This window comes from Rhea pennata, chromosome 19 (assembly GCF_028389875.1).
Source record: "Rhea pennata isolate bPtePen1 chromosome 19, bPtePen1.pri, whole genome shotgun sequence".
Lineage (NCBI taxonomy): Eukaryota > Metazoa > Chordata > Aves > Rheiformes > Rheidae > Rhea > Rhea pennata.
In genome coordinates, this window is record NC_084681.1 from 1,314,370 (window position 1) to 1,327,257 (window position 12,888).

Sequence of the window (12,888 nt, forward strand, 5' to 3'; positions counted from 1 at the left end):
GCCCGGAGCCTCCCCGGCACCGTGCAGGGCTCCCACGCCACCGGCTCCGGCACGATAACTTCTGTGAAGCGGTGGCCGGGGTGTCCCGAGTGCCGGGCAGCGCGGCCGGATCCCGCCGGGACAGCGGCCCAGCACCCCCGCCCTGCCCGCCGGGGATTTCGCTGCGCCCGGCGGCAGCAGCAGGGCCGGGGCGCTCACCGGGGCCGCCCTGCCCGCGGCTCCACGGGGTGAGCCCCGTGCCGCCCCGGAGCCTGCCCCCCGCGCTGCTGCAGCCCCCGCGCCGAGCAGCAGGTCCCAGCGCCGGGCAGCGGGTCCCAGCACCCTCGCCGGCTCAGCGTTACCGCACGGCATGGGGCAGAACCGGGCTCAGCGGCGGCATTAGGGTCACACACACCCCATTCGACCTGAGCGCCAGAGCTGTCCGCCCGCGGGGGGATTTTTCCACCCCAGAGAATTAGCAGGGACTGAGGAGGGAGCGTGCAAGCGGGCTGGCCAGGCGCCCCGCGCGCCTCGCCCCGCGCTGCCTCTCCCGGGAGATCCGAGCCCTTTCAACCCGGCGTATTAATTTCCCCTAATTGGCTTTGACAGGGATCCGTATCACCGTCCAAAACGCAATCAGCCGTGCGCTGGGGCGGGCGAGCACCGAGTGGGGAGGAGGAGGAGGAGGAGGAGCAGGAGTAGGAGAGGGGGAACGGGCGCCCCGGGGCGAGCACCGGCGGCGGCCGCCCGGCCGTCACCCCGGCGGAGCGGGGCCGGCGCCCCGCTGCACTGCAGCGCGGGGCAGCGCGGCAAGGAGCGTCGCACGGCGGTGCCTGCCTGCCGCAGCAGCTGCCTTCACCTGCAGCGCTCCCGGCCCCACAGCCGCCCTCTGCTCCCAGGGCCGGGAGGCACCTTCCCCCCGTCCCCACCGCCCTCTGCGCCGCTGGGCGCCCGCAGCCGCGCTCTGCTCCGGAGCTGGCAGTGCAGCCGCGATGGGGAGCAGCATGGATGTGTCCATGGTGAGGAGCACCACGCGCTTGTCCAGGAGCACTATGCACTTGTCCAGGAACCCCATGCACATGTCCAGGAGCACCATGTTCTTGTCCCTGTCCAGGAGCCCCATGCGCTTGTCTGAGAGCAAAACACGCGTGGTCCCAGCCCCAGGTCCAGGCTGCCATGGGTCCCACCAGGTTCTCCAGCCCCTTTCCCATCACGGTAACAGTAACGCAGGGCTCGGAGCAGCGGCACTTGTGGAGCATCGCTGCTGGGGGAGGACAGCAGCACGTGCCTGCTGGGCCCATAAATACAGGGCGCTGGTGCAAGGTCGCTCCTCATCATCGCAGCCCTGCGAGCTCAGTCGGACACAGCTGGGGAGACAGAGCAGCTCCCACAAAGGCCACACGTCCGTCCAAGCCACCCCAGGGACAGCTGATGCCGTGCTGACATTGCAACGCTCCCCTGCAGGGGAGCAGGCCAGCAGCCACGCACGGGTGTTTTGGGGCTCCATGGCCGGCTGGACCTTCGCGCCCCGGCTGGCCAGAGAAAGGCGGCCGGCCGGGCCCGGGGAGCCGGTGTGGGGTGGGCGATCGGCCCACCTGGGATGCCCAGGACTCGGCTGCAGCTTGGCCGAGTGCACTGAGCCAGGCCAAGGCAGGTTTGTAGCCTCTGGAGACCCAGTTCCAGCAAGGGAACCCGAACGGGAGCTGCAGCACGGCAGGACGGAGCAGCGCAGCTCCGGGAGCGGAGAGCTGGGTGCATGCAGAGCCAGGCTGCAGCGGCCCCCGCTGCTCCTGCCGCTTTCCCAGGGTTATTTTGCTCTGAAAAGCAGCGGGGGAAGAAATGCACAAACGCTCTGCAAAGCCCAAGAGCCAGGGAAGCCCCGATGGGACCGAGGGGCATCGCGGCACTGCGGGGCGGGGAGGCGCCAGCAGGAACCCGGCCTCACCCGGCCCGGCCAGGAGCCGCTGTCTCCGGGGAGGAAGGAGCTGGGGGCAACGGCCGTCCTGGGATGCGCTGAGCCCCCGAGTGCGCGCAGCCGCCCCGGCGCGGGGTGACGGCACAGGGAGGCCGCCAGGGCAGAACAGCCCCTTCCCCCTCGCCACGCGCCCAGGCACCGGGATTTCCCGGTGCAGCCCACGGATTAGCGAAGTGAGAACGTCGGAGGCTCCGGGGGACCAGAAGCCGCAGGGGACGTGGACGGGGATCTCATCTCCGGAGACCACAGAGCCGGGTGGGAGAACGGCAGCAAACAGGGCAGCAAAAACGGGACAAAAGGCACCGGATCGGGGGCCGCGCGGCTCGCTCACTGCCTGACCCCGCCGGCGCGGCACGCATGCCCGCGGCCTCGTCCCTGGCAGCGCCGCGCTCTGCCTTGGGCCCACGGCACCGTGGGAAGATCCGGCCAGGAACGGCGCTGCTCTTTCCCAAGGAGCCCGCAGAGCTCCGAGGTCCCCACGCGCCCGCAGCGCCTTCTTCCTCCTCGCAACGCGCCTCATCCTCTCCGTGCGGAAACCAGCAGACACCAGGAAAATCGGGAGCCGAAGGAGGCCGGCGAGGCCGAGCAGACAGGATGCGCTGCCAAACGCCCGAACCCAGCAAGCCCAGGAAACCGAGGCGGCACTCCCCCCCCCCCCTTTAATTTCTTTCCCTGACAGTAATCGTAGGTGTCAGCTGTAACAGCAGCAGGCAGAGTCCTGGGTTCGGGAGCACGCTCAGGCAGCACCGCGATAGGCAGCCGCATAAAACCTTCTTGCCTAAAGATTTCTAAATCAAAAGTGTCCTGAAAATCCTCGGTTTGACAGGATTAGCATGGCAAATTGGGTCCTTCGTGAAAACCCAGAGAAAAACCATACTGAGGGCCAAGGACGGTAAATACCTCTTCATTCGCAGTTACAACATTCAGATGCAAATACAGAGATTTCCTTCCTCACCTAAATCAATCCGCGGCAGGCTGTGGACAAGGCTCCGGCAGCGGATCTGCTTCCGTAGCCGGGGCTCAGCCCTCGCATTGCTCCCCGGACCCGGACTGCCCGCCGGTACCGAACCGAGTGCGGACGCGCAGAGGGTATTTCGCAAAGGCGGGACTGGAAATGAGAAATCCTGGTTTGGACAGATGCTGAAGCACTGCAGTGACATCCAAAGCTTTCACTGAGATCGTATCCAGCAAAGGAAACGCTTAGTTTCTTTTGCGTTAATTTATTGATACAGGATTTGGTATAAAAGGCTCGGTGATGGTAAGAGGCCCCGGGGCCGGGCTGCCAGGCCGCGCGCTGCCACGGCCACGCACCAGTTTCTCTGTTTTGGTAAACAAAGGGATGGTGCCGGCGCGCTGCAAGCCCGGGAAGACGTTGGCCCTCGGGTCACTTTGGATTTCCTACGCAGCCAGATTGGTGCCTGCTCCCAGGGGAGCCGGTCCCGCGCGAGGGCTTCGCGATAGCCTTTGCACGGGCAGCGTGACACGTCGAGAGGAACTAGAGGTAGGAGCCCGGTCTCCCTGCATTTCTCGGCGGCAGCGGCAGCAGCGTGAGATGCAGAGGAGAGGGGGAGCCTCCTGCTGCAGCAGCCCCCAAACACGCACAAAAGCCAGCCCCTGCTCTGCTGTTGTGTTTGCAGCATGTTCCTGCAGATGCAACACAACCAAGGCCATAAAATAACCGCTTACATAACGCCCTGCGCCGAACACCGCCCGGCCGGCCGGCTGCCGGCCCCGCTCCGCGGCCGCCCCGGCGCCCCGCGGCTCGCGGCGCGGCGCTGCCCCGGCGCCGCCGGCCCCGCCGCGGCCGGGCAGCCCGCGGCATCTCCCCTCCTGCGCCTCGCCGACCCGCCCTTGCCGCTGCCGCTCCCAGTCCTGCCCGAGAAGCAGAGCGGGGCCCGCGGGGGAAGCGAGCGGCGCCCGGGGCTGCCGCGGGGGAAGCGGCGGCGGCGCCGCGGGGGAAGCGGCGGCTCCGCGCCGGGACGCGGCACTCACCGGGGTCGAAGTGGGAGCTGAAGGCGAGGCTGGGGCTGAGGAAAGCGGCCGACATGGCAGCGGCGGCGGCGGCGGCGGCGAGGCGGCCCATGGCCGGCGGCGGCGGGAGCCTCACGGCCGCCCGGCTGCCGGCGCCGCGCGGCTCCCGCGGCCCCGCGCTGGGCTCGGCGGCGGCGGCGGCGGCGGCGGCTCCTCCTCCATGGCGGCCGCCGCGGCCCTGCGCCCCGAGCCCGGGGAGGGGCCGCGCCGCCGCCGCCGCCGCCGCCGAGAGAGCGAGCGGCTCGGGCGGGGGGCGCAGCGGGAGGCGCCGCAGCCCCCGGCCCCGCGGCGGCGATCAGGGACCACCTGCTCCAGGGTGGGGATCAGGGACCACCTGCCCCATGGTAGAGATCAGGGACCCCCAGCCCCACAGCAGGGATCAGGGACCACCTGCCCTGCAGTGGGGATCAGGGACCACCTGCCCCGTGGCAGGAATCAGGGACCCCCGAGCCACGCAGCGGGGATCAGGATCCCTGGCCCCATGGCAGGGATCTGGGACCCTCTGCCCTATGGCAAGGCAGCACTCCCAGCCCCATGGCTGGGCAACCTCCTCAAGCCCCACAGCAGGAGATTAGTGACCCCCTGCCATACAGCAGGGTATCAGGGGCTTCTAGCCCCATGGTAGGGCATCAGGGACCCCCAGCCCATGGTAGGGATGTGGCAGGCGATTAGTATCTCCCAGCCCCATGGCAGGGCATCAGGAACCCCAAGCCCCATAGCAAGGATTTACTGACCCCCCAGACCCATGGTGGGGCAGCCTCCCCAGCCTCACAACAGGAGATCAGAGACACCCCACCCTACCCCCAGTTTTGTGCTTGGACGGTCACCCCATGGCAGGGATCTGGGAACCCCAGCCCCACGGCAGGGCGGCTGGGATCCTCCACCCCATGGCAGGGGATCAGGGATCCCCAGCCCCACTGTGGGGCAGCCTCAGGCAGCAGTGGAGCCGCTCGATGCCCACCAGCACCCACAGCACCGTCTTCCCCTGCCTGTGCTGTGGGGCAGCAGGGGCACAGCCGTGCTCTGAGTCCCACATGGGCACTGCCTGCCACAGCCCCCCAGCCCCGTGCCGTGGGTCAGCCCAGGCTGCCGGGCCATCTCGGGGCTCTGCCGGCGGGGCAGCCCCCCGCTTCCCTGCGGGAAGCCCTTCTCCTTCGCCGGAGCCCTGCGGAAGGGCTGGAGCGAGGGGCCCCGCGGGACGGCGCGGAGCTCCCGGGCGCCCGGCGCTCGCGTTGCCCTGCTGCCGCCGCTGCCGCGGTGCCGCCTCGGCCCCCACGAGCCTGCGGCGGGGCCCACGCTGCCGCGCCGCGGCCAGGCGCGAGCCCGCTCTGTGCGGCTTTTAGCACGGGGCTCACGCTTTCCCCCAGTTGGTTTTAATATTTAAAGCCAAATTTTGCGTGCGCTATTAATTTTTTACAAGGCTTCAAGCTTGCAAAGAACACCACGCTGCACATGTCACGTTGCCACAAATAGATGCAGGGCTTAGAAAAATTACAGAGCTCTCAGGGAATAAACCTTCGCCTCGTCACTCGGAGCGAACTCGCCTTCTCCCTGAGCCTCCGCGTTTCGCGGCTCCAGAGCAGGTCCAACCTTTGCCATCTCCCTTATCGCCAGACCGCAGGTGCCTTTCTGGCGAGGTTGGTGCCTTTCTGGCGAGGTTCGCCCGGCCTCGCGACAGGCTCGGCACACGAGCATCCCACTGACTCCCTAGATTGCTCCAGGCCCAGCAAACCCTGGGGGTTTCCAGCCCCTCGTGGCTGCGTGCGCAGGGCCCCGTCCCCACGCGGGGCACCTTGCCGCTGCCCCGATCGCTGGGCGAACCCCGCTGCAACGCTAGCGCAGGAGCCACGCTGCTCTCCCGGGCGAAAGCCGGCGCCTTGGGTTGGAGGGATGGGGCTGGAGGACGAGCAGGCGATGCCGCAGGGCCGGGGCTGCAGTGGGGCCGGGGCGCCCAGCAGCCCCCGCGCCGCGGGACGCGAAGGGGAGCAGCGTGCGGCCACGCGCCCGGCACCGTGTTGGGAAGAGCCCCGGCACTGCGCCGGCACCGTGCGCGGCCCTTCCCAGCGCCCGCCTCGTGCTGGTGAGCTGGCGCCAGCTGAGTCACGGCAAGCCTGAATTTAACCGGGGGCGGGCATCCGCGCCCGCGGCCGCCGCTGAGCACCCACCAGCTGGTCGCACAGCTCGCGCCAGCACCCACCCTGCCCCCGGCACCTCGGCAAACCCCAGCCCGGCGGGGGCGGCCGGCCGCGAGACGCTCCCGGGCAGGCGGGCGGCGTGCTCGCCCCGGTTAGCAGAGGAGATTCCCCCAAACGGATCCTGCCAACTTGCTGCAGTTTCCTGTCTGATTTGTCCGCGGCCGCGGCTAATCTGCACCAGGGCAGGCACTGGATTGAGCCGCGGTCGCTCCCCGCGTGCCGGCTGCCAAAAGCACCCGCCGCTCCTGCCCTCTCCCGCGGCCGAGCAGCCTGGCTCGTTCCCAGCTAGCAGGCTCCGCTTATCCCGTCTAATCCGCGGAAGGAGAGAGGCTCCTTAATTGGGGATCTTTGGCAGAGCCTGTTACCGCCACGCTGCGGCCCGGGGCCGGCTCTGCCCGCGGGGGCACCGCTGGCCGGGGCTGGAGCGGGACGAGGAGGGGGCTCGTGCCGTGGGGCCGGCGAACCTGCCCGCCCCGGGCCCCGTGCCGCTCGCGTTCCTCGGCCCCGGGGAGGTGGAAGTCGGCGCCGTCTGGGGAGCGGGGCACAGGCAGCCATCCGGCGTAAATCTGCATCACCGGTTATGTAACAGCGCTGGTTTATTCATGTCTGAACCGGGCACTGGCCTAGAAATTAGCTCTGGCGATGCTGGGGAGGAGAAGACCCGCGAAGGAGCCGAAGGATCGGCCGCAGCGGCACGGGGCGGCCGGCGGCACCGCGCACACGGGGACTCGAGGCCACGCGGGTGCCGGGGCAGCCGCAGCAAAGGGGGGAAGCGGCTCCGGCACCTGGGACGCAGCAGAGACCCCACGGGAAGGGGTTTGCAGAGACCCCTGAGCCGGGCAGGGCGAGAGGGAGGCCCTGGCAGCAGACGTGGGGGGCAGGCAGGGGGCTCAACGCCCAGGATCACTCCCGGATTTCCCTTGGCACGGCACCCGGACACAGTGAGCCGGGGCCCGGGTGAGCCGGAGGAGGACAGAGACCCCGGGGCAGAGCCCCAAAGCGGCTCAGCCACAGGCAGCGACGCTGCCCCCAGCCCCACGCCGCAGTTCAACCGCGAAGCAACGCGCAGGCGTGCTGGGCGCTCCCCCACGAGCCCATTTCCCAGGGCGCAGCCCCTCCGGAGGCGGCACAGGGTCCGGGGGGCGATCGCACCCCGGGGAGGACCTGCGGGGCCAGGCAGGGAGGGGACCGCCGCGGTCACGGCAGCACGCCTGGGGCCACCCGGCAGCCCCCGACGCACACGCCGCTCCCTCCGCGGGGGGCTTCGCCCCGTGCTCGCCACCGGCACCCGCGCGGAGGGCGCAGGAGACCGGGCGCTGCGGGACAGGACGGCCCTGCGACGTGGCCCCGGCCCCCGCTGCGTGCACTGCTCGGGCCCCAGCCCTCCCCCCGGGACTGTCCCTGGGCTCTGCGGGGACACGCTGGCACTGCAGAGGACAGTTCTCCTCCGGCGTCCCAGCCTCGAGCTGCCGCGTCCCGGGCGGCACCGCGGCCCGGCGCTCCGCAGGCGACGGCCGACGCGGCTCCGGGGCGTCACGTCGCCTTGCGCCCGGTGTAGAGGCTCAGGAGCCCGCTGCGCTGCAGCCGCTGCCACAGCTTCATCTCCTTCCTCAGGTCGTGGTTGGCGAAGAACTGCACCCGCCGGCGCGTGCGGTCGAAGTAGTGGTCCGAGTACGCCCCGTAGTCCGGCGTCAGGAAGCCGAAGGCGCTCACCTGGGCGAGGCGGGGGCTGAGTCCTCCCGGCGGACGCGGCGGCCCGGCCTTCCCGGGAGGAAAGGGGCGCCTGCCGCCGAGCAGAGCGGCACGCGCGCCGGCTGCCTACCTCGTCGCAGGTGTGGATGGCGGCCAGGAGCATCACGGCCCCGGTGGAGGGCCGGTACAGCGCCCGCTGCGGAGTGGCCAGGATGTCGGCCCAGAGGAACCTGGAGAGCGAGAACAGGAGGCTTCGGATGCTCCTTCGGTCGCTAGGGAATGTCCACAGCGACCGCATCCAGCCCCCGATGGTCCTGGCTGCGTCGGGGGGAAGGGGGACGCGCTGTCCCCCAGCTCGCACCGGTGCCCGGGGGCAGAGGCTGTGGCCTCCCCCCCCACCACTGCTTCCCCAGTTGGCGCCTCCTAAAATAGGGCGCGATGTGGAGCTGCCCCTGCCCGTCTCTGCAGCTCCAGCTGGGGCCCTGGGAGATGCTCCTGGGAGTCGTTACCGGTTCCTGAGATAGCGGACGAAGTCTGGGTGGAACATCTTAAACTTCTCTGCCAGCAGGTCCTGTCCAAAATACTTCTGTGGCCTGCAAGGAGGAGATGGTGGCTGCACAGAGAAGTGGGGGACACGATGAGGGGCAGAGGGGACCTGGGCAGCTCCCACCCGTCCTCCGCATGGCCCCGCTCACCAGGCTCCGCTGTCCCTGCCCCTGTCGACGCGCTGGTGGGTCAGAGCCGCCCAGAGCAGCAGGTAGTCTCGGTCATGGTCCGGGAGGAAGATATATCGGGTCTCCTGTTGAGGGTAACACAGTGAGGATTAGCAGTGTCCCCAGCCTGGGGACAGAAATGGGAGAAACACTGGACCGGGGAGATCCCTGTGCCACATTTGAGCAGGACGAACGGGGTCAGAGACTGGCTAGGAGGCTCTGGGGACAAGGCACAAGCCTCCAAGCTGGGGGAGCTGACAGCAACGTGCCCTTGGCATCACCCCTCCTCATTCTTGGCCACCCTGGGCACCCAGTGTGGCAGACGGCTCCCTCACCGGCGTTTGGGGAGGGTGCTGGAAGCCCTCCGCAGCATAGCTGCTCAGCGAGTTCATCATGGTGTTGGTGGAGAAGACGTAGAAGGATGTCCTGTTGCCGACATCCCTCTCGAAGCCTGCGGTGATGGCCCCGTTGACCCTGAGGGAGAGGAGAGCAAGAGCGAGGTGGTCTCGTCAGAGCTCAGGTCTCAGTCCTGCCCCACGTGGTCCCTAGGCATGCCCATGAGCCCTCACCTGAACACGTAGTCATGGGCATCAATGGTGCGGCCCATGCGGGAGCCATTGAGGATGCCACCGTTGCCCACCACTGCACAGCGGATGCAGGGCACACGGGCACCTGGCGCCCAGCTGTGGGTGTCAAAGAGGAACCCGTTGGCTGACGTGTTCAGAAGGGAGAGAGATGCCTTCAGGACTGGAACCACAGATCAAGAGCTAGTGAATACAGAGGAGCAAGAAGGAAACAACATCCAAGACCCTCGGTGCTCTCGCGTCTCCCCAGCACAGGGCAGCCCATCGCCTCTCCCCAGACATGGCACTATGCTGGGAACAGCGGCTCCGTCCCCCGCTCCTGAGAAGCAGTGCTTGGTCCTGGGACTCTACTCCCTTGTGCAAGAGTCCTGTGGTCCTGCTCCGCTCCCCCTCTGCATGACAAGACCTCCCTCAGGTTGCCCCAGGGCAACAGCAGAGCTGGGCTCAGGCCCTCGGCCCCCTCCAGAGCCCCGACCCCACTCGCACCATCCCAGCTGACTTCCTTCCAGCCATGAGCTCCCGTGTATTTCCGGAGACGCTGGTACTCGTCCTCCCGGGCATGCTGTGCCCACTGCAGCACTGGAATGGTCTCCAGGAAGATGTCCTTGAACTCTGTAGTCACAATCTTCTTCCTAATGCTGCTGGGGCACTTCTGCAAGCACAGAGGGCCAGTGCCAGCATGTGACAGCAGCTCTCCAGGTGTCCCATGTCAGGGGGCAATGATAGAGCTGATGGGAACCGTCCTTGGGCCCCCAGTGCCTATCTGCACAGTCCGGTCTGACATTGGCAATGCCTGATCAAAGGATTTCACTGCCCCAAGCTGATACCTTGAAGATATGTGCCCTATCCAGGGGGCTGAGCCATACCGAGCTGCAGTAGGTCTTGTCCTGCCCATACGTGTCCCCAAGGCTTGGCCACAGGGTGGGAACAGGGGGCCTGTGCGGGGGCTGTGCCACCCACTCCTGGGCTGCTGTCACAAGGGCTCCAGGTCCCTGAGAGCTGACGGGAGTCCTGCCGGGAGAAGAGAGGAGGTTGTGGCTATGGGGCACGCAGGGCCGCCAGCCCCAGGCAGAGGGAGGTGCCATGCAGCAGCCCGCGGCCCGCTGGCCCCGGTCCGGGAGCTGCACAGCACCGTTACGCTGAAACGCTCAGTCACCGCCCGGAGCAGCGCGGAGCATCTTCCACGGTCGGGCTGGCCTGCGGGGGTCAGCGCCAGCCCGCATCAGCGGCTCCGCCGCCCCGGCTCAGCCCTCCGCCGGGGGGACGCTCCGGCCTGAAGCAGCGCGAGCAGCAAGCCCCCCGGGAGCCGACCCCCCGGGCGCCTCCGCCCCGGCCGGGGCTCTCGGCTGCCTTCGCGACACCGAGCTCCACGTGCCCTTCCCACCCCCCAGCCGTTCGGCCGTCTCGAGGGCGAGGATTAAAGCGCTGCCAGGCGCCGGCGCGCGCGGAGGCACCGCTGCTCCGGCTCTGCTGCACCCGTCGGGGGTCCCGGCAGCGCAGCGCGCCGCGGGGTAGCGAGGGCAGCGCCAGGCCCGGGCGTGCAAGCACCCGGGGCGCGAGGGCAGAGTTGGGCTCCTCTCGCGGAGCAGGAGCCGGAGCCGGAGCAGGAGGAGCCGGAGCAGGAGCGCAGCCCGCCCCTCTCCGGGCAGCGTCTCCACGCGTGGTCCGCACCGGGGGGCTGCGCCGCAGCCGGGCAGCCGCGGAGAACGCGAGCAAAGGTTAACCCAGACGTTAATCATTTCCCTGCTTGAGAAACTCTAAAGGCAAAACCATCCCGGAGAGGAGCACGGATGTCCCCGCGCCGGGGGGCGAGGGGGAGATAGGGGAGCCGGGCGATTCCCACCACCGCCTCGAACGAGCCACCCCTGCCGGACCGCGGCGAGCCGAGGCGCCAGCTTCACCTGGAGAGTTTGTGCCGCAGCTTCCACTGCGCGGGCAGGAGCAGCGGCAGCAGGGAGAGGAGGGCGGCCGCCAGCACGAAGGCCACGGCGCAGCGCGCCTGGCAGAGCGCGGGGGGCAGAGAGCTCCGGCAGGCGCCGGGGCCGAGCCCGAGCCGCGCGGCCCCCTTCGCGGCTCCGAGAAGTCTTCTCATGGTGCCGCCTGGGCCGAGAGGGAAGAACACGCTCGGTCCCGCTGCGCCGGGCTCGCCCTTAGGAGCAGATCAGGAAACGCATCACCCTCGGCTTTGTTTCCCCAGGTTTAACGCAGGCTCCGAGCCGGCGCTGGTTCCCTCCGGTCAGTCCCTCCCGCGAGGCCGGCTCTCGCCAGCTCGCCGAGGCACCTTCGCGCGCCCGCGAGCCAGCGTGACGCGGGGCAGAGCAGAGCGACGGCCCTTCCACCTGCCTCTCTCCCGCACGTGTCCTTCCAGCGGCACCTCCTTCCCCCAGCCCCAACCTCCCGAGCGGCTCCTGGCTCCTGCTGCCTGCCCCGCGCCGCCCCGGCGCCCCAGACCTGTTCCCCGGGGCGGCGGGGAGCTCCGCTCAGCCTCGCTGCATCTCAGCAGGACCGCGTCATCGTGGCGAGCGTTTGGAGGACCAGGGGCAGAGCCCTGCTAACGCTGGTCGTCAGGAAGCCGGCGGTGGAGGTAAGGGAGAGCAGCGCGCACTCACAAAACGCTTTGTACGGCCCAGGCCGGAAACTGCAAGTGGGGGGAGGAAAAGGGAAGGGGAACACAGGATATATGATTAGAGGAGCAACCGCAGTCAAAACAAGTGCCCTGCTCAGCCTTCTCTCCGCAAAACGGAGCTACGCGTTTCTTCTGCGTGTGCTCCTCAGATGCTGCCCTTCGTAAAAGGGAATTCAGTTCAGCGAGGAGGAGGCAGAGACCAGCAAAGCTGAAGGCTCAGAAAGACCAACCCCGGAAAGGAAAGGAAAGGAAGGGGGCAAGACTCACCAAGGACAGCTGAGCCCGGGTGCGTCCCTCAAGCTGGGGGTGACCCAGCTACTTTCTGCCTCTCTGCCACAGCCAGCAACACCGGGAGTCTGCAGGGGCTGCCCAAGCACAGGCTTGGCCCAGCGGGCGTTGGCAGGTGGGGCTCCAGGGTGCCCTGCAACCACACCCACAGCCCTCCACCCCAAGCTTTTAACAGGAATTACCCCCACAACGGGCTACATCTAGCCCACCAGAAGCAGCCCAGCTTCTCTGTGACTTCCTGGAGCAATGAAGGGCCCCTCTGCACGCCCCCCTTCCTGCTCCACATGCTGTTGGGGCTACCCTGTCCCAAGCCACCTCAGGTACTTATCACTTGGAAACAAGAGCCTCTGGCTGTGCTGCCCTGGGACAGACACTACCCACTCTCCTCTGGCTGGCACCAGGACAGACACAACGGCTGACTCCATACACCAGCAGGACAGATAGCAAACACCGTGAGACCACGATGAGAAAACATCTGCTCAGCCCCAGCACCAGCCCTGGCCTCCCTGGAGCAAGGCAGACAGGCTGCACAGGACCAGCCACGCACTCCCTGCCGCGAGAGGAAACAGACGGCGCTGACCCAGCCCCGGCGCTTCCTGGTGCTGTTGCTGGGTGGTGAGAGATTTGCAGGTAGCAAAGACTGAGGACTGCATCCTCCCATGCAAATATTTCGCTTTAAAACTAGAAGCGGCGTGCAAAGAAGGGTGGAGGGCCTCTGCGCAGCTCCAGAGGCCCCACTCACTGCTGGTCAAGAGCAGAGGGTTTGTTCAGCTCAGCTGCAACTTGAAAAAAATCTCTAACTGCT

At 68.1% G+C, this 12,888-nt stretch overlaps 1 protein-coding gene across 2 annotated transcripts; it reads right to left on the reverse strand.

The window, feature by feature from the left end:
* Window positions 1–6,749: 6,749 nt before the first annotated feature.
* On the reverse strand, window positions 6,750–12,129 carry LOC134148877 (alpha-N-acetylgalactosaminide alpha-2,6-sialyltransferase 2-like). Of its 2 annotated transcripts, none has more exons than XM_062591453.1 (11): window positions 12,063–12,129; window positions 11,621–11,807; window positions 11,071–11,318; window positions 10,036–10,180; window positions 9,656–9,821; window positions 9,155–9,332; window positions 8,921–9,059; window positions 8,568–8,671; window positions 8,382–8,465; window positions 8,003–8,102; window positions 6,750–7,893 (listed from the first exon to the last, which is right to left on the reverse strand). In XM_062591453.1, exons 3-11 carry the CDS (start codon window positions 11,259–11,261, stop codon window positions 7,714–7,716), a joined length of 1,287 nt encoding a protein of 428 aa, XP_062447437.1. In that variant the 5' UTR covers window positions 11,262–11,318; window positions 11,621–11,807; window positions 12,063–12,129; the 3' UTR covers window positions 6,750–7,713. The 2 variants fall into 2 exon arrangements, with proteins under 2 accessions (XP_062447437.1, XP_062447438.1); XM_062591454.1 differs by having other exon boundaries at window positions 7,804–7,893; window positions 8,382–8,485.
* Between the last annotated feature and the right edge of the window lie 759 nt (window positions 12,130–12,888).

Coding starts and splice junctions, on each gene's coding strand:
- LOC134148877 (XM_062591453.1), bottom strand. CDS start 11,261: ATGAGAAGACTTCTCGGAGCCGCGAAGGGGGCCGCGCGGCTCGGGCTC. Junction 9,822..10,035: donor ACAAGACCTACTGCAGCTCG/GTATGGCTCAGC, acceptor CTGTGCTTGCAG/AAGTGCCCCAGCAGCATTAG. Junction 9,333..9,655: donor GAAGGAAGTCAGCTGGGATG/GTGCGAGTGGGG, acceptor CTGTGGTTCCAG/TCCTGAAGGCATCTCTCTCC.